The sequence below is a fragment of the Erpetoichthys calabaricus genome, chromosome 8 (assembly GCF_900747795.2).
Source record: "Erpetoichthys calabaricus chromosome 8, fErpCal1.3, whole genome shotgun sequence".
In the NCBI taxonomy this organism is placed as follows: domain Eukaryota; kingdom Metazoa; phylum Chordata; class Cladistia; order Polypteriformes; family Polypteridae; genus Erpetoichthys; species Erpetoichthys calabaricus.
The window spans coordinates 54977343-55000596 of NC_041401.2; the positions used below are offsets into that span (position 1 = coordinate 54977343).

General features: G+C 37.8%; 1 protein-coding gene across 2 annotated transcripts in view; it reads left to right on the top strand.

Annotated features, from left to right (window-relative positions):
- Positions 1-23254, top strand: part of epc2 (enhancer of polycomb homolog 2 (Drosophila)) — a 137848-nt gene that overhangs the window by 109009 nt on the left and 5585 nt on the right. Inside the window, exons 5-12 of one of the 2 annotated variants that reach the window (XM_051930550.1) lie at positions 2442-2590; positions 5502-5634; positions 5737-5916; positions 6864-6953; positions 8840-8988; positions 14662-15002; positions 22058-22188; positions 23090-23252. In XM_051930550.1, coding sequence (XP_051786510.1) covers positions 2442-2590; positions 5502-5634; positions 5737-5916; positions 6864-6953; positions 8840-8988; positions 14662-15002; positions 22058-22188; positions 23090-23252 — 1336 coding nt within the window. Of the gene's footprint in view, positions 1-2441; positions 2591-5501; positions 5635-5736; positions 5917-6863; positions 6954-8839; positions 8989-14661; positions 15003-22051; positions 22189-23089; positions 23253-23254 lie in introns of both variants that reach the window. The other variant, XM_028806529.2, reaches the window with a different exon arrangement.

Consider the following 23254-nt stretch of genomic DNA (forward strand, 5'->3'; position numbering starts at 1 on the left):
AAAAAAAAAAAAAAAAAGTGTTTTTAGCCAGTGGTTGGTAGCGCTATAGCGCGAACTGTTGCAGTGTTAGTTTTCTCTGTTGTTCAAGGTTTTCTCAGTGTTATTCAATGTTTTTACATTTAGTTTACTATTACGCTGTGCATTCTATGGTTTAATTAACTATATTTGTGCTTAAAAACTTAAAAAAATATATATATATATTTACATACAGATCGTATGGTCTGGAGCGGATTAATTGTATTTACATACAATCCTATGGGGGGAATTGCTTCAGTTCACGACCAAATCGGTTCACGACCAGAGTTTTGGAATGAATTATGGTCGTGAACCGAGGTTCCACTGTACCATAAATTTACACCGGCTGTTACAGACTCAGATCAAATTTATGTTTTTATTATATAATAAAAACAACTAGCCGACCCCCTATAGGAACAGAACGGTGAGAAAGGAATTCAGAAATCAAGAAGAAATAACTACTTCTTGAAAGACGCAGTGTGCATGTACAATTTCTGGCCAAGCAGGATTACATGTGAAAGTGGTAAATAAATCGGGCTTTCCGAATTTACGTACTATGGTCATGGCATCCTGATAGTTTTGTTGCATGTATCTTGGACTTCCTGGAAATGTGGACGGTAATATGATCATTTTGCCTACATGTATGTTGTTATTTTCAGCGTTTGCTTGCAGTGCGTCTGATAGTTCGACGCGCAGATCTTGTTGATATAATCTGAGATAGTTGAGACTCGCGCCCTCTGTTTTAACATACGCATCTACGATGTACTGTTGGAATAGTTTGCAGCTGGAATGCAAAATACTAAATGTATTCCTCATTGCTAATCTGTACGCGTAAAATTGGCATTGAGTAAGCCTTATTCGCTTGGTGGTTCTTTTATCGGGAACATGTTGTAAATCTTTATGCCAGCCAATGTCTCCATAAGGGAATAAAAGTGGTAAACCGTAGGATTGCAATTTATATTGAGTGTGGAAATCTGTTTACAGGAGTTGCCTATGGGATAGATGCAAATGTCCGTTTCGGCAGACGTTTCACCATCTTCTCCGACGAAAATCGCTGTGACATGTCAGGGCATTGTATCATCGTAAATCCTACCTAGGGTTTTCCTTGAAAACCATTCGTACAGATGCATTTGGATTGGACTGAGCGATTTCATGCATGTGTTTGTATGATTTAGTGAAGGGGTTGATGGTTCTGAGCATGGAATCTAGCTGGAGAAGTACATTTTCGCTGCATGCAGAGTTTGCTTCATTTTGTAAGCGTACTTCAGTAGCTTGCGCTGTGTCAAAAACATTCAACTGTCCATATCCTGGAGAGGTAAAAGTGTTAACGTATAGTGGAGAGATTTGGTGATAAATTTGCCCGTGTATTTTAAAACAGTATTGTCCGTGGCCAGAAGGTTGAGTTATCTGTGCAGCCATGGAAGCAAATGCTAGAGAAGAGTTGTATTCTCGAGTGTGTTCACGATCATTTTTAGCTTCTGATGTTTGCTGTGTAAGAAGCTGTTGTAAAGACACAGGTGACTCCCGCAAAGGTGGTAAAGCTACTTCACCGTTGTGGCAGCACCTCGAGTACTTGTTGGATGTATTACGCTCAGCAGGCCAGTATAGTGCATGACATGGAAGAGGATGAATAGGAATTGAGAAATGTCGTGTCTGCTGCGTGTGGGCGGGACCGGTTTTGAAGTGGAAGCAGGACAAACCAGAAGAGAAATATATACAAGAGATAATAGCTCACTACTCAAAACAGTAACTATGAGGAGGACCCAGGATTGAAAAGTCAACCTTTTGATTGTGAGGCAGCAGTCCTTATCTCTGCACCAGCCAAGTGTACTTGTGTACTTTGGGGGATGAGTGAATGAGCAGGCTGTCTGCTGCCAGTGCTGATTGTCACATTTGCAAAACAACGACAACGAGGTGTGAGGGAATTTAAGGTGGCCCAGCATTACGGATATTTTCATAAGCTTCAGACATTCTAGTGTTAAATGAATATGTTGAAAATGTGCAGCACATAGTCCCTGGGGATGGTAATTGAACACATGACACTTGAACTGTAAAACTTTCTGCAGCGCTTTAAAAATATACTATGAGGAATACTATTAAATCAAGCATATAATGGAGTACTTCAGCAAACGTCATTTTCAACTGAGTCAAAATTGAGATCAGAATGTAACTCAAGGTCTTCATATTCCTTATCACTAGCATTCTTAAACTACACTACGCCTTCCTCAACTATAGGTCTCTTTTATTTTGTGTCTAATGCAATATGCAAATAATTTTGTTACATGACTGAAAGTCTATAACAAATTATACTATACTAATGTTCATCACTGTTTTTATTTTAAGTATTGTTCTTTAAGACTATTGTATTTTAAATATATTAATTTTGACAGCAGTATTCTAATCATTGTGTCAATTGCTTTTTCTAGAATCGTAAAAATGATGAAGCTTCATATGAAAAAATGTTAAAGTTAAGAAGAGAGTTCAGCAGAACAGTAACAATTTTAGAAATGATAAAGAGACGGGAAAAATCAAAACGTGAATTGCTTCACCTTACATTGGAGGTTGTGGAGAAAAGGTAATTTTTGGTGTTTTAAAAACCTTATTTTAAAAAATTCTCCATATGTCATTCACTAAATTAACAAGTGATAATTGAGGTAGATAAGGTCAGGTTATTTGGTTTCTTTTTCCCTTGATAAAAAATATCTCCAGCAGAACTGAAAAACAGTTAAATTTCAAGGTTAGACAAATGAACAGATAAACACATCATTATGGATATTTCATAATTTAGCATCCCACTCCTTTCCTACCCATGTGTCCCATTTTGAACACTGGGTATAAAACAGGTATTCCTGAATGTTGACAACACAAAGGAGGTCATTCTTGACTTCAGAAAGAACAAAGGCATTTACGCTGTACTCCACATAAATCACTTCCTTGTGCAGCCAGTTAACAGTTTCAGGTTCCTGGGTGTCCAGATCACCAATTGCCTTTGGTGGTCTGTCACTACCACCTGCATCCTCAAAAAGGTGCAGCAGAGACTAAAGAAATTTGGGATGGGGACCAAACCACTAGCAATTTCTTCTGCTACACTACTAAAAGTATCATAACGAGATGCATCTCAGTGTGATTTGGTAACCTTCCTTGTCAGGATCGTAAACTCCTCCAAAGGACAGTATGTACAGCTTCCAAAATCATTGGGACTGACCTTCCGCATCTTCATTCCATCTACACCACCAGATGTCTGTGGAGTGCTGAATCCATTATCATTCCTTCTTTTCACTGATGCCTTCTGGATAGCACTACAGAAATCTCACCGTTCATTCCACCTACTTCATGGACTGTTTCTTCCCCCAGGTCAAAAGGTTACCGAAGTCTAAGTAACTTAATATTGCATACCCTGCACTGTACCCACTTGCTTATTTATATCTAATTGTGCTGTATGCTACAGGAGTTCTACCATGTACTTTTTTTCACACTTTTTGTATGTCTATAGTTCTGTTTTGCACTTGCTACTGTTATTTACTGTGTTTATTTACTGCTACTCTTATTTGTTTATACATCATCTTATTGTCTGTACATATTTTCTCTGCCCAACCAGAAACCTAAACTCCTCCCTAGATAAATTTGTTTAAAGTAAATATTTTACCTTCTGCCCTTTGGTGAATAGCTGAAATTTGTAATCATCCCACTCTGTGAGCTGTGTAATTTAGAGTTTTTTGTGAAGCTCTTGTTGAATTTGACACACCTGAAATGAATATCCAGAACAAAGACAGTGGAGACAGTAATGAATTCACAGAAACATTGGAAAGACATAACCCCAGGTTTATAGGCAGTGTGTCAGAGTTCAGTAATTATGGATCGTTCATAGTTTCTTGCCCTCGACCTTCTTTGGACAGAAAGGAGCTGGTGTCATTTTCTTATCTGGTTCATCCTTTGACATAATAGTATAAATTATCTTGATTAGCTCTGATTTGGATTGAGAATAATTATGTGGATATGCGTTATGTTAATACCAATCTTATACAAACATTTGTGAAGATAAAGCAAGTGATTTGCTGCAGTAATTTCTTTTTCTATGAATATTTCTTGATTTTTACAAGAGTTTTATATTTGGTTTAAAGTGTCTTATTTTCCCAGTGGTGATGCAAGGTTTATGCCTTGTAGCAGTAGAGGCATGGAGCCACCTCTAACACCCTCAGGTACCACTCCAAACACCGGATAAAAGTGTAATTATTATTTATTAAATAATAATACTGTGCACCAAGCACTCTACACACCACACTATTCATAAACAATAAACTCTCTAAACATTACTCTTTCCTCCTCGCCCAGACACTTCGCCACCCTACCTCCCAGCTCAGCTCAATGTCTGGGCTTTCCCCGGAGTCCTTTATACCCCCTGACCCGGAAGTGGTTCCTGTTCAAAGCCCACAAGTCTTTATTCCTTCCGGGTCAGGGTAATCAGTCCTTTTCTTCACCCCGGGAGCACGTCGTTCCTTCCTGTCACGTGACCGTGACGTACTCTCAGGTTATAGGGCACATAAGAGCCCACGAGCCCCCCTACAGCGACTCCCGGCGGCCCCCAAGGTATCCAGCAGGGCTGTGTATAAACACTACATAGTCCATGAGGCCCTGCTGGAACTCGGGGCACGATCATGCTGTCGGGAGAGCTCCTCCTGGCGGCCTGGGGGTGAGGGCCGGAATGGGAAACCGGCAATCCACCACAGCATTTGCAATGTACACGCGTAGTTAATCCAGCACCATCTTCCTTAGAACATTTGATCAATTCAGAGAAAATGCCATTCAGCCTATCATAGCTTAAGAATTTCTTTTGTTAACCACATTATTTTGTATCTATAATTCTCTATATAAAGAAAAACTTTCCACCATTTGTCCAGTATTCTTTACTACATTCAGTCTTTATCCTAGAATTCATCTAATGCTGCAGTATCATTTTTGTAATGTGGAGGCTGAAACCATATTTCAGATGAGGCCTGAAGACTTTATTAGATACCTTAAGCTTAAAACTCCCTTGGCTAGTACTTCATGCATTTTCCCGTTTTGGACGAGAAGGACAGGATATGTAATATAAGAAGGTGTAAAAAGAATGGGCCCTTCACTTAACTTAGGAAATTAATTTTTATTTTATTTATATTGCCTGATTATTTCTGTATGTATTTATCAGTTTTCTTTCTAATTCTTTCTTTTTGTAAAGCACTTTGACCTACACTTTTTATATAAAATTGTGCTATATGAACATTATTGCAAGCTCCTGTTCCAAACTGTAGAGATGCATCTATATACATTGTTGATGGGTAATTAAAAGTCCATTGAAGGACAAAGTGTATGGGGTAATTGACAGTTACAAAGGTTGTATTATTCTGCTAATGATCTTCAAAAATATTATTTTTTTAATTTTGTGGTAAGCATTTATTTTTTCTTATTTGTAGAAATTACAATTATTTTGCATATATCTTTTTGTTTAGATACCAAATGGGTGACTTTGGAGGTGAGATTCTTAATGAAGTGAAGATTCCAAGACCAGAGAAGTCTCTTTATAGCAGTCCAGTAACACTCCTAAATGGGAACCACCATAAAGTTACAGAATGTAAAGTCAAGGTAAGAAAAATTGCAGTTATGTATGTTGCTGTCAGTTTTTTTTTTTTGTCTGCATTCTTGACAGCTTTATTTTTAAATAATGTAAATCATCTCATGTTACAGCACCCTCATCACATTTCAGTCAAGGAGGAAGTTCATGATGTCCGACCAAAGAAAAAATACCCGAAGAAACCGAAAGATATCTTGCACCAGCAGTCCCGTACAGAACTTGTCCCTGCCATTAATAAAAGTGACATTAAACAGTATGACTTCCATAGTTCTGATGATGAAGAGCTTTCACAGGTATCTAGTGTCAATGTTAATTTATTTATATAGCACATTTAAAACAACATAGTAATGCTGTGGCCAAAGTGCTTTACAATAATAGAATAAAAGAAAAACAAAATAATTAACATAAAACAAAGAGAAATAAAATATATGAACATAAAATAAAATACATAATAAATAGAAGAAATGTTATATACATAAAAAATAAAAGTAATGTTATATAATGACAAAGAGGAAATCATCAGTATTACTGAAGGTCATGGAATGCAAGTGAATAGAAGTGAGTCTTTAGTCTTGTTTTAAACAGTCCAATTGTAGACGACTCCTTTATGTGATGAGGTAAAGTGGAATTCATAAAGGATTTATAAGGCATAAATTAAAGATTATTAAATGATTGGGAATGGGTTAATATTTTTATTGTGCATATATTTACAGATGTTACATAAAATAATGAATAAGACACCATTTTTTCCTGTAAATATGAGAAACTCTTGTGTAACACAGAAACAAAGTAGTGTGTGTTGTGAGAGGGACCCAACTGGTTTGTTTTTAATTAGTATAAAAATGATGTACTTTAAAGAATGTTTAAAAGATTTTCTTGATAATGAAAAGAAATTAGTAGGGTGCAGGTATAAGGTTTAATTGTGTATTTTATGGAGGCGTAAAGAAATTTTAATTTTTATAACACCTACAGATAAAGAGTCCACCTACATCTTTTTTGTGAAGGATTCACCAGAGATATCTTTTAAAAATGACTAAATTACATCTTTAAGCAATTTCCTTCTGTAGTGTTTACAGTGTGCTTTCATACTGCCAGCTGTTACCTAAAATAATATTTTTTGCAACTTGACATATCTTTCTTTCAATCTAATATATATGCATAATGCATTTTTGGAACTATAGGAAATATTTAGATTTAAGCTTGACAATTGTCACTTAATTTAAATTTTTTTCTGGTTCAGGTGCAATCTCCTTTTTCAGAACCAGATGAAGAAGGTGACCCAGATGGGCCATTTGCTTTCAGAAGGAAGGCAGGCTGCCAGTACCATGCTGTGAGTATGTTCATGATAGATCATTTTTTTTTCAGTTTTTAATCTTATCTTGAATTATTTAACTCCACATTTAAACTGTTATGAAATTTGAAAAGGTAACAAAAAAAGGAGCAAAATATTATATGCAAACATATTTTTTTATAAATTATTAATACAGTGGAACCTCGGTTCACGACCATAATTCGTTCCAAACCTCTGGTCGTAAACCGATTTGGTCGTGAACCGAAGCAATTTCCCCCATAGGATTGTATGTAAATACAATTAATCCGTTCCAGACCGTACGAAATGTATGCAAATAAATTTTTTTTAAAGATTTTTAGGCACAAATGTAGTTAATTACTCCATAGAATGCACAGTGTAATAGTAAACTAATATAAAAACATTGAATAACACTGATACAAACACCCAGGCTCGCTCTCAGCTGCACGTGCCCTCTCTCTCTCTCTCTCTCATCAGCACGCGAGCCCGCTCTCTCTCTCTGTAACATTGCAGCAGTTCGCGCTATAGCCTTGCAACCGATCGCTGTATAAACACTTTCTTTTAATGAGTTTTAAGCACAGGGGGAAAAAAAAGGAACATTTGAACAAATCCGAACTTTATTTAAAAACCAACCACAAGCAACCAAGAATGTAACATTTACAAGAGTTTGCGCTATAGCCTTGCAACCGATCGCTGTATAAACACTTTCTTTTAATGAGTTTTAAGCACAGGGGGAAAAAAAGAACATTTGAACAAATCCGAACCACAAGCAACCAAGAAAGTAACATTTACAGGAGTTCGCGCTATAGCCTTGCAACCGATCGCTGTATAAACACTTTCTTTTAATGAGTTTTAAGGATAGGGGAAAAAAAGGAACATTTGAAAAATCTGTAATACAAAAACTAACCATAAACCATCAAGAAAACTAACCTTGCATGAGTCGAGGTCTGGCATGAAGTGAGGAGAAAATGGGTGGACAGGAGGTTACAGTTTTGAGGGAGAGTCTGGCTCCACGATGGAGGGATGTTTTCTCTCTTGTGATTTCTTGGGTTTCTGATGTTTTTAGCTGTTTAGCTGGTGGGAGAGAGAGCCTTGTGCAGCCATTCCAAAAACAAAGTCCTTGTGACTCAACCCTTCGTGTTTGCCCTCCACATCACTGGCAGTCTGGCTTTGTTTACATTGTGCTTCCTGAAAGCACGAGGGTTCTCAAATTGGTAAATGAGTAAACTGGGAAACAGTTTTTCCACCTCTTCCAGCACTTGAGGCCTCTGCCTGGTTAACGCTGTAACTCCTTTTGCAACATCAGCTGCTTTAATAGATTCTTTCTGCTTTAGAATAGTCGAAATCGTAGGTTTTGACTTCTTGTACTCGGTGGCAAGATCAGTAACACGAACGCCACACTCATACTTTTCAATAATTTCTTTCTTTACTTCAATTTCAATTTTCTGCAAAACTTTCTTCTCACCACTCTTCACTTGCTTAGAAGCCATGATTAACTGGAAAAGCACACAAAATACTGTAGAGCACAAAGAGTTCACAGGTAAAAGCACGCACGTCTGACTGAGAACAATGAACAGGGAGAGGCTGAACATGTGCTTAAACACAGTAATCGGCGCGTATGAACCGGAAGGGAAATGAAATAGAGCACAAAGAGTTCACAGCGAAAGCACGCATGCATGTCTGACTGAGAACAATGCAACACATGCGGAAATCATCAGCGCGCACAAACCGAAAGGGAAACTGGCTTGTTCGTATACCGAGTGTGTGGTCGTGAACCAAGGCAAAAGTTTGGTGAACTTTTTGGTCGTAAACCGAGTTGTACGTGTACCGAGACGTTCGTGAACCGAGGTTCCACTATAATTGTATTTTGGTAGATCAGTGCCTCATTTTTTTTTCCCTCTCTTCAGCCATTTTTGGAACATGCCAATAGTTTCCTATGGGAAAGCCCAGAACTTGCAGGGTTGGAAGAACACAAGTTCCGACACTGTCTTACTGCTCTTTCAGTTCCGAAAAGGTGTATAGGGCTTGCAAGACGACGTATTGGACGAGGAGGAAGGTAAACATCTTTTTATCACTTTCGTTACTTTTTATTTTGGCAAAAAATAATAAATTTGTCATTGTAGTAAACATTTGTCTCTTTTTGTGTGTTTTGTTTTTAATATGTAATGGTATGTCAGATGGTTAATTTTAATATATAGTTACAGAGAGGTTTGGGTCGTCCTAGCGCCAGCAAGATACATGGCAGGAACAAGCACTGGGATAATTAACCAATAAACAAATACAAGATGTTTTAATATGCAAGTTCATTTGTCTTATTTATCTTCCTATTTTTTCCATTTTTATATATTTTTTCATTTTATTTCTAAGGTAAAGAATATGCTGTTTTGGTTAAAAAAAAAAAAAAAAAAAAAAAAGACTGGCAGCTACTAAAAATGGACATGCACTTGCAAAGAAGATATTAGAAGCATACAGCTTTTTATAACTTAAATAGGTTTTGTTCTTCCTTTGTTACATTTTTAATATTTTATTTATTTTGTTTACTTCATTTTTTCAATGACAATATGAAGATTTAATTCTATTTTTGCCTTTAATTGTGTCTTTGCACGCTTTTGTATTTTGTAGTAATATTACTGCAACCCAATATTATATGATACAGGAAATTTGAAATTCTACTGAATCAGAGGACACAAAGCACTTAACGATATTGTAATCACTACTTTACAAGCAAATACAAGAATATAGTATACATTGCGACAAGCCAGTGAGGGCTACAAAGTGGAAATATTCTTGTGAATATGATAATGTAGATTTACTGTAACTTTTATCAGTTTACATCAAGTTTTGTTTTTAATTTTTCATTCATTTGTATTCATTCTGTTTATTCCCATTGTTTTTACAATGAAAATGTTAAAAGATTTATTTCTGTTTGTTGTGAGTCTGTTTGCACATAGTTTTTACACTCTTATAGCATGTAGTGCAATTTATAACTGATATGACTGGCATGCAGAATTTATACTGAATCAGTGGGCACACTAAATTTTATGCTGGTGAGAAATATCACTAATTTTACTAATTTTGCTACACTTTAGCACTGTTTGTGCTGAATTTACACATTCTTCCCCTTTCTGTGTTTATTTTCCTACCACATTCCCAAAGACATGCTGGTTAATTTAAATGGCAATTTTAAAATTTGGCCATTTAATTATGAGTGTATATATAAGTGAGTCTCATTTTGGACAAGGGACCCTGTTTGGGGCTGATTCCTACCTTGTACGCATTGCTTCCAGGGCTTCATGTGACCATGAATTGAGAGGTCTACCACCTTTGCACCAAGGTAGCCATGCCATACAAAACTCAGTTACAATGGGTATGAAAGAAAAAAAAAAGATTTGCACCAATAAAAGAGTATGTGATTATTTCTTGTTTCTTTCTGAAGATTTGACCAGCTAGTCCTCTTCAGCCCTGTTCAACTCTTCAGAAATGTCTTTCATTCTTTACAAACAATATTTTCAGAATTAATTTAGAAATTTATACTTATGTGATGACTCAAAATGCTGATTGAATATTTCTCCTTGGTTTATAGCTCTTGAATCTGCCTTTTAGAAATCAGTGTGTCTTGTTGACTAGAAAATCAGATACTGTTTTTATACTGCAAAATATTGTATTTATTAAAATTAAATAAAGCTGAATGATTACTGCAGAGTTTTAGTACTCAGAAGTTAAACTACCATTTAAAACTATAAAGTAAATAGTTCTACAATTCATTTTTCCTAGATGGTGCTCAAGATCCATGTTCAGCCACTTAATAGTATACAATATTTCTGTGACTCAGAAGATAAATTACATTTTAACACTGCTGCTCAGTTGATCTTACATATTAACATTTTGGATATTTGAGAGCAGTAGCTACAACTTGTACAATCTCCTATATATATTTAAGCAATTTGTCTGTTTGTCCGTTTTATACTTTTCCACCCTCAGCATGATTTTCAGAGCCCCATTTTTGGAATTTAACTAACATCAATCTCAGAGCAGTTGGAAATACATTGTAAAACATACAATGTTTGTGGTGTTTTCACTTTTATTGTGGTCAGCTTTTTTAATAATATGTTTATATACTCTGTTGCATTAGTAAAAAAAAAAAAAAAATGAGTATTAATAAGTTTTCATGTTCTGTTTGAAAACCTGCAAAACAGAGGTACTGTATGACAGAGATACAGAATAGTGTGGTACAGTAGTATAGTTATTTGTGTTACTACCTCACGGTTTACATACATACATACTTTATTAATCCCCAAGGGGAAATTTACATACTCCAGCAGCAGCATACTGATAAAAATAATATTAATTAAAGAGTGACAAAAACAGTGCACGTTAAAAAGTGCAAGGTGGAGTGTGAGAGGCAGGTATAACAGTCAATAACATTGTTTAATGTTACTGTTTACAACATCCCACCACCAGCTCAGCGGGTCTGCACTTCTTTGGAAAATAGGCTCCTCAAGATTCGATCTTGCTTCCAGTATTGCATCTGCTGAGGGATTCCTTCTTGACCAGTTGTTTGTTCTTCTAAGAACCTCCAAACAGCAGATGCTTGTGGCTGCTCTTGTTCATCCTCTGTTCCCTTTTCTCCCTCTTGGCCCCCTTGCAGCGGAGCTGGCTGGCCACATCTTGCTGCTGCACTTATTCTCTGAAGAGCTTCATCAGCCGCTCTGTTTTCATTAGAGGCCAACTTTTTGAATCTTGGGTCAAGCATGGTGGTTTCTGAAAGAATACTGTTGTATTCTATTCTGTGAAACGTTCTGTCCATGGATGCACAGAACGCAGCCACTAACTCTGCTACTTTCTCTGTGGTTACTCTGGTCTGGTGCTCAGCTGTCACTCTTTGTAGACCCTTGCACAGGATCAGCATTTTGGAGGCTGTAACATAGCTGAAAATGAGTAAAGAATAACTTAAAATTATGTTTTGTTTTATTTAGCAGTATATATTATTTCCATTCATGTCTAATCTACTTTTCATACCAATAATGCAACAACAACTAATGAAAATGATAATAATTTAATAATGATATTAATAACAATAATAATAATAGCATTTGTACACTGTACCTGTCTGCACTGATCTCCACAGTGACCTGCTCAAATGGCTCCAGAACTGTGCATGCCTCCTGCAGCACCTCCCATTCCTCTTGGCTCAGAGGATCAACAGGTGCACTGATAACAGCCAGGGTAGAGATGACTGCATCCTTGGACTCCAGAATCCGTTTTAGCATATGAAAGGTTGAGTTCCACCTTGTAATGCACTCCTGTTTGAGCTTGAGCTCAGGCATGCTCATCTGTCGTTGGGTAGATTTGAGCTTGTCTGTGGCTGTTGTGCTCCTGTGGAAGAATTCCACTATTGCCTTCACTTTGTCCACAGTGGGTTTCATCACCTTCAGAGCATCTCTCACAAATAGGTTAATTGTGTGTGCAAGACATGGGTGGTGGGTCCATTTCAGGATTTTAATTGCTTTAATTATGTTAGTTGCATTGTCACTGACACAGCAAACCACTTTGTTTTCCACATCCCACTCTTTTGCCACTTTGAGCATCTCCTCTGCCAAGTCTGTCACTGAACTCAAAACAATCCAGAAGACAGGACACGATTTTGTAATTTTCAATAAAGTGGCAAGTAACTGACATGTAGGATATGGTGGTGCGGGATGTCCAACAGTCAGTTGTCAGGCAAACTCCTGCCGCTTTTTTAACTCTCTCTTGCAGTGAAGCACGTTTTCTGTCATACAGGTTTGGGATAATTTTATGGGAGAGAGTTTTCCTGCTTGGAATTACATAACTTGGATTGAGAGCATGAGTAAAGGTTCTGAATCCTTTGTCTTCCACAATTGAAAATGGTTGGAAATCACGTGCAGTCATTTTAGCCAATTCCTCATCAATTGTGTTCTTTTTAACTGGAGTCATAGCTTTTTGCACAAACTGTCTCATAGAGCTCTGGGTTGTAGGTCTAGGTGGTTGTGGTGCTGTACTGGATGACGGTGTAGACATTGACAAATTGGCACTTTCAACAGTTGCAGTAGACATACTGTCACTTTCATTAGTAGCAGGTTCACTTGCTTGTCTTTTTTCTTCCCACTGTACTGATGGATGTACAGTTCTCCTGTGCCGGTGCAGGTTATTTGTAGAGCCTGTTCGATATGAGATTTTAACCTTGCACGCTCTACACTCTGCCTTTGTATTATCAATATAATTGAAATGTATCCAAATTTTACTCCATTTCCTGCAGTCACTCATTTTGTCGCAGGTGTCTCCTTCCTTCCTGTTTCTCTCTCTGAGCGTGTGTGTGCTGTGTTTGTCTGTAGCACTGCCCCTTCCCCTCCTGCTCTGTGCAGACACACATCGTGTAGTTGACCAATCCCGTGCAGCTTGAAAAAAAGAAAATAGAAAAAAAGCAGCTCCAGCTCCAATTGTTCACTTCAAAGAGCTGGCTCCATGAGCTGTTTCGTTCGCGACCAACACATCGCTACTGTATGCGTCCTTAACGTTTGCATACAGTGGGTCAATAATCCTATTTCCCCAGGTGTTACAATCCACATACTGGGAGAAGGCAGGTAATGTTTTGTCCAGCGTCACATGGTTATAATCTCCAGAGATTAGCACAAGTGCCTCGGGGTGCTGTGTTTGTAGTTTAGCAACAGCAGAGTGGATTATGTCACCCACTATCTCCATGTCCGTGAGAGGAGGGATGTAAACAATAACAACAATGACGTGTCCAAACTCTCTGGGCAAGTAATAGGGACGCAGACTTATGGCCAATAGTTCGATGTCCCTGCAGCAAGTGGAGATTTTGACGTTTACATGTCCAGGGTTACACCACCTTGTGTTCACATAGAGAGCAAGTCCTCCTCCTTTTCGCTTCCCGCAGGTATTTGCGTCTCTGTCCCCTCTAACTGTGCTAAACCCGGGTAGCTCCACGTTAGCATCTGTGATGCTAGTTGTTAGCCGTGTTTCACAAAAACACAACAAACTGCATTCTCTGTAGTTCCTGCCATTTTTCACCAGCACAGCCAGTTCATCGATCTTATTTGGTAGTGAGTTCACATTTCCCACGATCACAGAAGGCACCGAAGACTTGTATCGCCACTTCCTCACTAGCCTTTTAGCCTTTAGCTTAGCACTGGCTCTGCTGCTACAATACAGCCTTCTTACCTCGTCAGGTAAATAGGGAACCACACCGGCACAGGCCTTTGTTTTCAACGCTAGAAGTTGACTACCTGAATGGATAAGTCTTGGCATGTAAAAATCCATGTCCAAGTAGTAAAAAGTGTCCAGGAAATGAATCCACATAAAAGAAAGTGGTATGAGTGTTCAGAGAGATAGAGAAAAAGGTAGAAAGATAAAGAAGATAGGAGCTGCTGGAGAGGCTACCATTCACAATGGCGCCTAACTACTAATATTAGTAGTAATGATGTCAGTAGTAACACTTTTTGTGTTACTGCCTCACGGTTTAGAATGGGCTCTGGCGCTCCACTTTTTTTGAATTTGCCATTGTGTAGTCATTGTTGTTCCTTTTGGAAATTGGGCTTTGGCAATGTTAAAATATATCTTCACTAATCTAAAAGTGTAATTGTCTGATTCCTGTACTGTGTTTTACATTTTTAACACAGCATAAAATGTATGTTGTAATATACATCAGATAAGCATGAAATATGTTACTGTTTTATTCTTATTTTTACAGAATAATTATGGACCGTGCGTCATCTGAACATGACCGTGTTTTAAAGCAGTTGGACCCTGAAGTGTTTAGCTCCATACCTAACAGTTCTACCACAGACAAGTTTAACACTTCCATATGGACCAATACTTCCAAAACTCAACCTGGGAATGTAGCCTCTCTGACAGAAATTTTAAGCAATATTAAATCATGTCGGTTGCGGTGTTTTCAGCCGCATTCAACACCTATTCAGGGCAATAAGGAGATTGGAAGTACCTCTAGAAAATTGGAACAGACTATGAACAACAGAAGGATAGTTGGAGCTTCTGTTGCACTGCTGAACTCAAGCAAGAATGGAATTTCAGGTGAGTGTAAAATATACTTGTTATCAATATACTCTTCTTCGACAGCAACAGTAGATTTACAGTGAATTGTGCATAATTGATCATGTATTTAAAGAAAAAAAGAAACCACAAACAATACAGTGGTAACTGTATGGCATCTTATTTTTCAGACATTTCATTGTTAGTATGATTCAGCATGACTTAAAGCTTTCTGTGAGTCTGAGACAATACCTAGTTTTATTCAACAAATTCAGTGCCATGCCTGGTTTGCACAAAGCTGGCACACCCCCCTTGAATCTGGGATATTGACAGTCATAAATCAAGGTGGACTGGGTAATCAAGATGCAGCTTTCAACAAGGGTTGATGAATCGAGTGCTTAGTGCTTTTTATTAGCAAAAGTGTTACAAAATCAAATAAAGTACAGTGCAGAATGTTCATAAATAGTAATTCATAATAAACTCTCTGTGGTGGGCTGGCGCCCTGCCCGGGGTTTGTTTCCTGCCTTGCGCCCTGTGTTGGCTGGGATTGGCTCCAGCAGACCCCCGTGACCCTGTAGTTAGGATATAGCGCTTTGGATAATGGATGGATGGATGGATAATAAACTGTAGTGCTGTAAACAGGTTCAAATCGAAGGTTAAAAACAGAGAATCTGGCCTTTAAAATCAGTACAGAGCCTCCATTCTTGCTTCTAAAATTCCTGCTCTCTCATCTCGCCCTTTTCGGTATCTTGAGGAGATGTTCTCAGACAGGCAAAGTAAACTCTTTTAATTCTTTTAATCTGCCTTATGTCCCCATCCCCATTCCTCCATGTTTGAAGGGACCCTGTGAGCCCATTTCCTTTATCTCATTACCATCCTTCAGTGGGAGCCTACTTGGAGCAGTTGGTTGATGCTGCTCAGCAGGAGCGACTCTGCTCCAGAGGGCCATTGCTCTGCTCAGGACAACATTCTCGACCGCCTGCCTCCTCTGCATAGCAGCACTGGCTCAGCCATGATCTGCTTGTCTCTTTGTTTTTCTTTCATTTTCTTCCCTTCATTCTTCCTTCCTATCTTTTTCCTCATCTCCTCGTTCTACTCAGACTCTCTGTTTTACTCCTGTGTGTGTGGTGCATCGTAAATACTATCCATGGGGTGGCAATGTGGAATAGCTGTCCTAATCAGTCAATCACCTTGGCTGAACGCCCTGTGGCATTCCTGCTCCTCAACCGTGGCCATGCTCAAGTCGTACTGTTTTTAGTAAAACCTAAACACTGCAAGGACCACAAAATGTGCCTTTCTACATTCAGTAGTTCTGTTCTGTTTTTTCTTTTTCAAAAGAATTTTGCAGGATTTGTAGGTGACTGGCACTTTTTTCTTTATTTTTAAACAATATATGTAACTGATGTATGTGACTGGCGCTTTTTATGTTTGCAGAGAGACCTGTATTTTTGAAGTTTTCTTGTTTATTTTTGCTTAATCTACAGATGATTTGTTGTTTACTTTCTCTGTGCATGCAGTTGGCAGCTGTTTCTTTTCTTGTCTATCTGTACAGATTTGTGATGCATTTTTCTTCTTTCAAGACATTGTTGATTTATTACTATTTACAAGACTTGTAAAAAGTAATAAATCTTTTTTATTTTGCCATGTCTCTTGTGTTGTCAGACTGAAACTGGGGGTGGGGGTCAAGCTACTTTTAAGATGTTTGTTTTCCTACTAAACCACCACATGGCTAATTGTGCATGCATGTAGAACATTAAAAACCCTCCCCCTCTTTTACATGGACCCAGTATCAGTTGATATATTGGCTGGGCTTCACACTGCCAGATCTCAAAGATTAGAATGCTTTTTTTGCACAACAAGAAGACCAACGTACAGGTCTGTTCAAACTGTATTGTTTTTAAACGCATCTAAATTACAGTTTTAGTTCTTGGGGAATGTCTCCGCCAGTATACCATCATTTCTGTTATTTTATAATCACTGGATTTTAATGGTTCACAAGCTATTAATTATAGTTTAGCTCAACTGTAGCTATTAAATTATATTACCTTTCTATCTTATTATAACAGAATTTTTTAACATGCTTCCTCTTACAAGTTTTCCGTGCAATTGCTGATTCTTTTTGCATTTAAAGCTTTGTACCCAACAATTTTCATATTTCATAATGCAATAGGCCACATTGTTTGTTTGCCTTTCTTCAAACCAAATCTTTTTTTATTTTTCTTTGTTGTTATTTCAGTTAATTTATTGTCATAGCTGATAACACAGTTTTCCTTTTTTTAGAGGCATGGCATGAGATATTGTATTAAAATCTGTGGATCATTGTATCTCACATTCTAGAATTACTTTGGCATGTATACAATTTCTGCATGATTAACAGGTTAGAAAATGTATGTGTGTAACTTTCAGATGTGTAGCACTACCACATAAATGTTATCTGATTTGCAGTCTATCTCTTTGCCATCATCAATGTAAACCCTCTTACTCCCCAACCCTAACCCTGTTGCTGAGTGGGTTGAGGGGAGAGAAAAATCAGGCACATTGGGCTGACAGTTGTGAGGAGGACTTTTTTTTTTATTGCCATGGAGAAAGAACGCTAAGATACAGTTTAAAAAAAAAAAAAAAAAAAAAAGCCTGCGAAAGGCAAGAGAAGGAAGTTTCCAACACAACTGCAAAAATGGGGGAAAACCATAGACTATCCATGCCTACAAAAAAGATGGATTCATCCAGATTGGGGTCTGTTCCCACTTATGGTGGTGGCCACCTTGAAGACTTTGTCACCTGACCCACTGTGGAATAGAAGCGGATGGGAAAGTCAGGAGAAATGAATGTGGGTGAGCGTCTGGGATAGCATGTTTGGAGACTCTTGGACAAAGAGAATAAAGAAAAGGACTAATAATACCAGAAGTGTCAGAACTGCTTAGACTTTGTGGGTTGTCTATGTTGAAGGACTTTTTCTTTCCAGTTATTCACATACTGAATTTGTTTGGGTACGGGAGGAAGTGCGTTCACGGATTTGGTTGCTGCCATTCATGTTTGTATAGTTTTATAAGATTGGTTTATTACAGTTGTTTTCACCTTGTCTGTTTTCCACTGTCATTTTGTTAATATTTTGTAAATTATTTAATCTTACCAGTATCGCCGGAAGGGGTCCGAGGGCAATTTGTGTTTGACCTGCTATCCGACTCACATACACCACCAAAAGTGGTGAGGTATAGCAAAATCGTCCAGGAAAGGGCAAAGCATTATAGATGTGTTTGGGAACTTAGTTAATAGATTTAAAAATCTGAACATTTTATATATTTTTTTTATTTAGTTGCATCAAAGTGTCAGCACATTTTTGTTAAATATGTTTTAACAGTGATTGACTTGCTGAAAGTAATGAGTGAGTCTTATTCAAAAATAGCAGTGGTAATAGAATGCTATTACATGTGTTAATAGACTACATTAAAAAAATGCTTTTTAACAGTAGTTGGCTTAAATAGGCTCAGTAACATTCATGGACATTTGATTATGTGATATCTGTACAGTGCTGCTTGAGCGTTAGTGAATGTTTTACAATTTTCCATATTCCTGCATAAATATGACTTAAAACATCATCAGATTTTCACACAAGTCCTTAGGGTAGATATGAAGAACCCAGTTAAACAAATGAGATAACAAACAAATGGTCATTTATTTAGTGAGGAAAGTCATCCAGTATTGCATATCTGTGAGTGGAAAAAGTATGTGAGTCATTAGCAGGCAATTTGAAAGCGTCAATCATTTTGATGACAATTAGGTATGAATGGGCACCCTGTTAATATTAATTGAACATGATTCTGCCAAGGGCGCCATCTTCAAACACGTATGTGCAGTATCAGTGTATAATGCCACAGACAAATGATATTTCAGAAGACCTCAGAAAAAGAATTGTTGATGCTCATCATGCTGGGAAAGGCTACACAACCATCTCTGAAGAGTTTGAACTGCACCAGTCCACTGTCAGACAGATACTGTACAAATGGAGGAAGTTTAACAATATTGTTACTCTCCCCAGGAGTGGTTGACCAACCAAGATCACTCCAAGGGCAAGGCATGTGATTGTCTGCGAGGTCACAAAAGCCCCAACGGTTAACTTCTAAGCAACTTTATGCCTCTTTCACATTGGTTAATGTTCATGAGTAAACCATCAGAAGATCATTGAACAACAGTGGCGTGCATGGCAGGGTTGGAAGGAGAAAGCCACTGCTTTCCAAAAAAATCATTGCTTCTCATCTACAGATTGCAGTAAAGCATGTGGGCAAGCCTGAAAGCTGTTAGAGTATTGTTTTATGGACAGATGAGATCAAAATATAACTTTCTGGTTCAAATGAGAAGCTTTATGTTTGGAGAAAGGAAAACACTGTATTCCAGGATGAGAACCTAATCCCATCTATGAAACATGGTGTTGGTAGTAGCATGCCTGTTTTGCCTTGTCTGGGCCAGGACAGCTTGCCATTGTAGACATGAAAATGAATTCTGAATTATACCCTAAGTTCTTGTCTATAAGCCGCGGCTTATCTAAGGAAAAAAGTTGTGAAAATGAAAAAATAGAATATCGGCTTATACATAAGTCCGGCTTATACATCCATCGCGGGGGTGGCGTTCCAGAGCCACCCGCAAAATAAGAAAATCCGCGAAGTAGAAACCATATGTTTATATGGTTATTTTTATATTGTCATGCTTGAGTCACAGATTTGCGCAGAAACACAGGAGGTTGTAGAGAGACAGGAACGTTATTCAAACACTGCAAACAAACATTTGTCTCTTTTTCAAAAGTTTAAACTGTGCTCCATGACAAGACAGAGATGACAGTTCCGTCTCACAATTAAAAGAATGCAAACATATCTTCCTCTTCAAAGGAGTGAAGCAAACAAATCAATAGGGCTGTTTGGCTTTTAAGTATGCGAAGCACCGCGGCACAAAGCTGTTGAAGGCGGCAGCTCACACCCCCTCCGTCAGGAGCAGAGAGAGAGAGAGAGACAGATAAAAAAATCAATACGTGCCCTTTGAGCTTTTAAGTATGCGAAGCACTGTGCAGCATGTCTTTTCAGGAATCAGCTTTACAAAAGATAGCAACGTGAAGATAATCTTTCAGCATTTTTAGAGGAGCGTCCGTATCGTCTAGGTGTGCAAACAGCCCCCCTGCTCAATCCCCATACGTCAGGATCAGAGAAAGTCAGCGCAAGAGAGAGATAGAGAAAAGTAAGTTAGGTAGCTTCTCAGCCATCTGCCAATAGCGTCCCTTGTATGAAATCAACTGGGCAAACCAACTGAGGAAGCATGCACTAGAAATTAAAAGACCCATTGCCCGCAGAAATCCGCGAACCAGCAAAAATGCGCGATATATATTTAAATATGCTTACATATAAAATCACAATTTAAATGACCGCTACGCGCGCGTGTTGACTCGGCGACGCCCAGAGCAGAAAGAACGCGCTCCGGCCGCTCCAACCGCGCCATGCGGGGAGTGAGAGAGACGCCAATATCTCACACTCTCTCCCCCCTTAAAGAAATTAAATGGGTGCGAGTGAGACCACTGACCTCCCTCCCTTCTATTAGTTATAGGTTATAGTACGTTCGGCTTATCCATGAGTCCGGCTTATCTATGATACGATTTTATTTTAAAAATTCGTATGATTTTTGGTCTCCGGCTTATACATGAGTCCGGCTTATAGACAAGAACCTAGGGTACTAGAAAAAAAGGAAAATGTTAGGACATCTTTCTTTGGACTATATCTTGAGAAACTGGGTCATGCAGCAAGACAACAACCCCAAGCGCATCAGTTGTTCTACCAAAGTGGAGCTGTAAAAGAACAAAATAAAGGGGTTGGAATGGCCAAGTCAAAGTTCTAACTATAACCCAATAGAAATGTTGTGGAAGGATTGGAAGCGTGCGAGTCATTTGAGAAAACCCTGCAACATCACTGAGTTGAAGTAATTCAGTATGACGGAATGGGCCAAAATTCCTAACTACCCAAGGGTCATGCATTCCTGTTACATGCATTCTAGTGTCTTATGAAAACGTTGCCTTTGCCTGTCTATCCTGCAGGTCTTTTAATCATGTCTGATCATTTTCTGGGTACTCAACCCACATACATTAGTATGTTCAAGGATCTGTCCTGTTCTGGAGATTTGGTGTGAGACTTTTAGCTGCCCTATGCCATCATGGTGGTGCCTTTGCCCCTGACAATCACTCTCAGGTTGGGCACACCTTTATACAGAATCTTTCTTTTTTTGGGGGGCTGCATTTGTAAGCGCTATTGATTATGGAAATTACTGATTAATTCTGACCTGTTTAAATGTGTAAGCTTAACCCCTCAAATGGTTATCCAGGAAATGAACTAAAAGAGTCAAGAGCTTTGATTTATTTTATTTTGTTAACTTCAGATTAATTTAAAGATAAATGAAAAATGTTACAGTACTATAAACCTTACACACCTTGCTTATTTATTTAATTTAGAAGGCTGCATGTTGTTGGCTCTTCATCAGTTTGTTTTCATCCACAAGCCTAGGCTTTGAATGTGTGGTGACTGTGCATTCAAACTTATTGAGAAAGCAATTAACTGGAAATCTTGTTAAAAATCATCTTTGTATCTGCTGTACTCTGTGCTCCAGTCAATACTATTGTCAGTTTACCAGCACTCCAGTTGTCCGTCAATTGCTTACAATATTGAATTAATGTATGATGCATTTCAAGGTAAAGAAGCTCATACCTGTTGCTCCTGTACATTTATAATGACCTATTTCAGTGTACTCAGTATGCAATGAGAAGTCAAGCAGAATGACACCCTTTATTGGATAACTGAACAGATTACAATATATAAGCTTCCAAGACAGCTAAGGCCCCTTCTTCAGGCAAGATGTTGTATTCTGTTTTTCTTTTGTTTTATCTGTTAAGTTTGAAGTAAATCATTTAATATGCTGTTTGTTTGTTAGAGTGGTATTTCATTGCGGTATTCTGCTTTTCGAAAATAAATGAAAATGTATTTTAAAAGATAATTTACCAGTGACATTGCTATTGAACAAGCTACTTTTTTTAATATCTAACATTTTACTTTTTGTTTGCACAGTTACAGGTGGTATTACAGAGGAACAGTTTCAGACACATCAGCAGCAGCTGGTGCAAATGCAAAAGCAGCAGCTAGCCCAACTCCAGCAGAAGCAGCAATCCCAGCATTCCTCACGTCCAGCGCATTCAAATGCACAGGTAATTTATTTGCAGAAAATTTACTGTGCATATTCCATTGATGTGTAGAGTTTTAGAATCCTGTGTTCTAATGATATAAGAAATGCAGCAAAGGAAAAAAAGGGCTATGGAGGAATTTCATTTTTGTTTACCCACATGCCCTAAATTTCCCTTCCCCATGAAATAATGCAGTCAAAAATCTTTCCATCCATATAGATGTGTCTGGGAGGAAAAATAATGTGTAAATCATAGACCAAACACTTTATAGAGAGTATGTGTTTTTTGTAAAGATTAATAGGTTGGGTGATTTACTAATTTATGTACAGTTTTGTATGTTCATGTTTGTTTCTTTCTTTTTGTACATTCATAGTGTATGTGAATGGTTCCTTAAGATTTCCACTTACTTTTTAAGAGAAAATAAGAGTACTTTTTTCTTGATGTTTACAAATGGATTTCAAAAAGGTCATCAACTTTTATAAACGTTACTATCTGAATCCTAAATTGTTACTAACATTTCAGTTAAAATTCAATCAACTGTTAATTTTACTAAATTATCTGCAGCAAATTTAAAATTTATTCTAGGATATTTTTTTTCTAATCTATATATTCATTAAGCACTCCTAGCGGCATACTAAGATCACAGAACACATTTATATATGTACCTGCATATACACATACATTATATGCTTTATCCCATTTAGATTGTTGCAGCTTTGGGAATGTGGAAGAAAAACTTGAGCAGGCACAGTAACATTGTGCAAATTCCAAATATATAATTGCACCACCATTTGCAAATATAATACGTTTAATATGAAACTGAGTATTTTTCAGCTTATTAAACTAGCTATTTTTAGTTTAGGAGTTGATTCAAGTGTATAAATGTAATGTATTGCTCATTTTTTATGTTTTTCTTATTTTAAAGGTATCTGGGAATTCAGACTGTGTTTCAAAGACTCTTGATTCAGCTAGTGCTCATTTTGCTGCATCAGCTGTGGTCAGTGCTCCAGATTCAGACCACAGTGAGATGCTCAGTAAGGAAAGCAGAATTCATAACAGCAGCATCAATGGTGTTGTTCAGTCTTCAGGT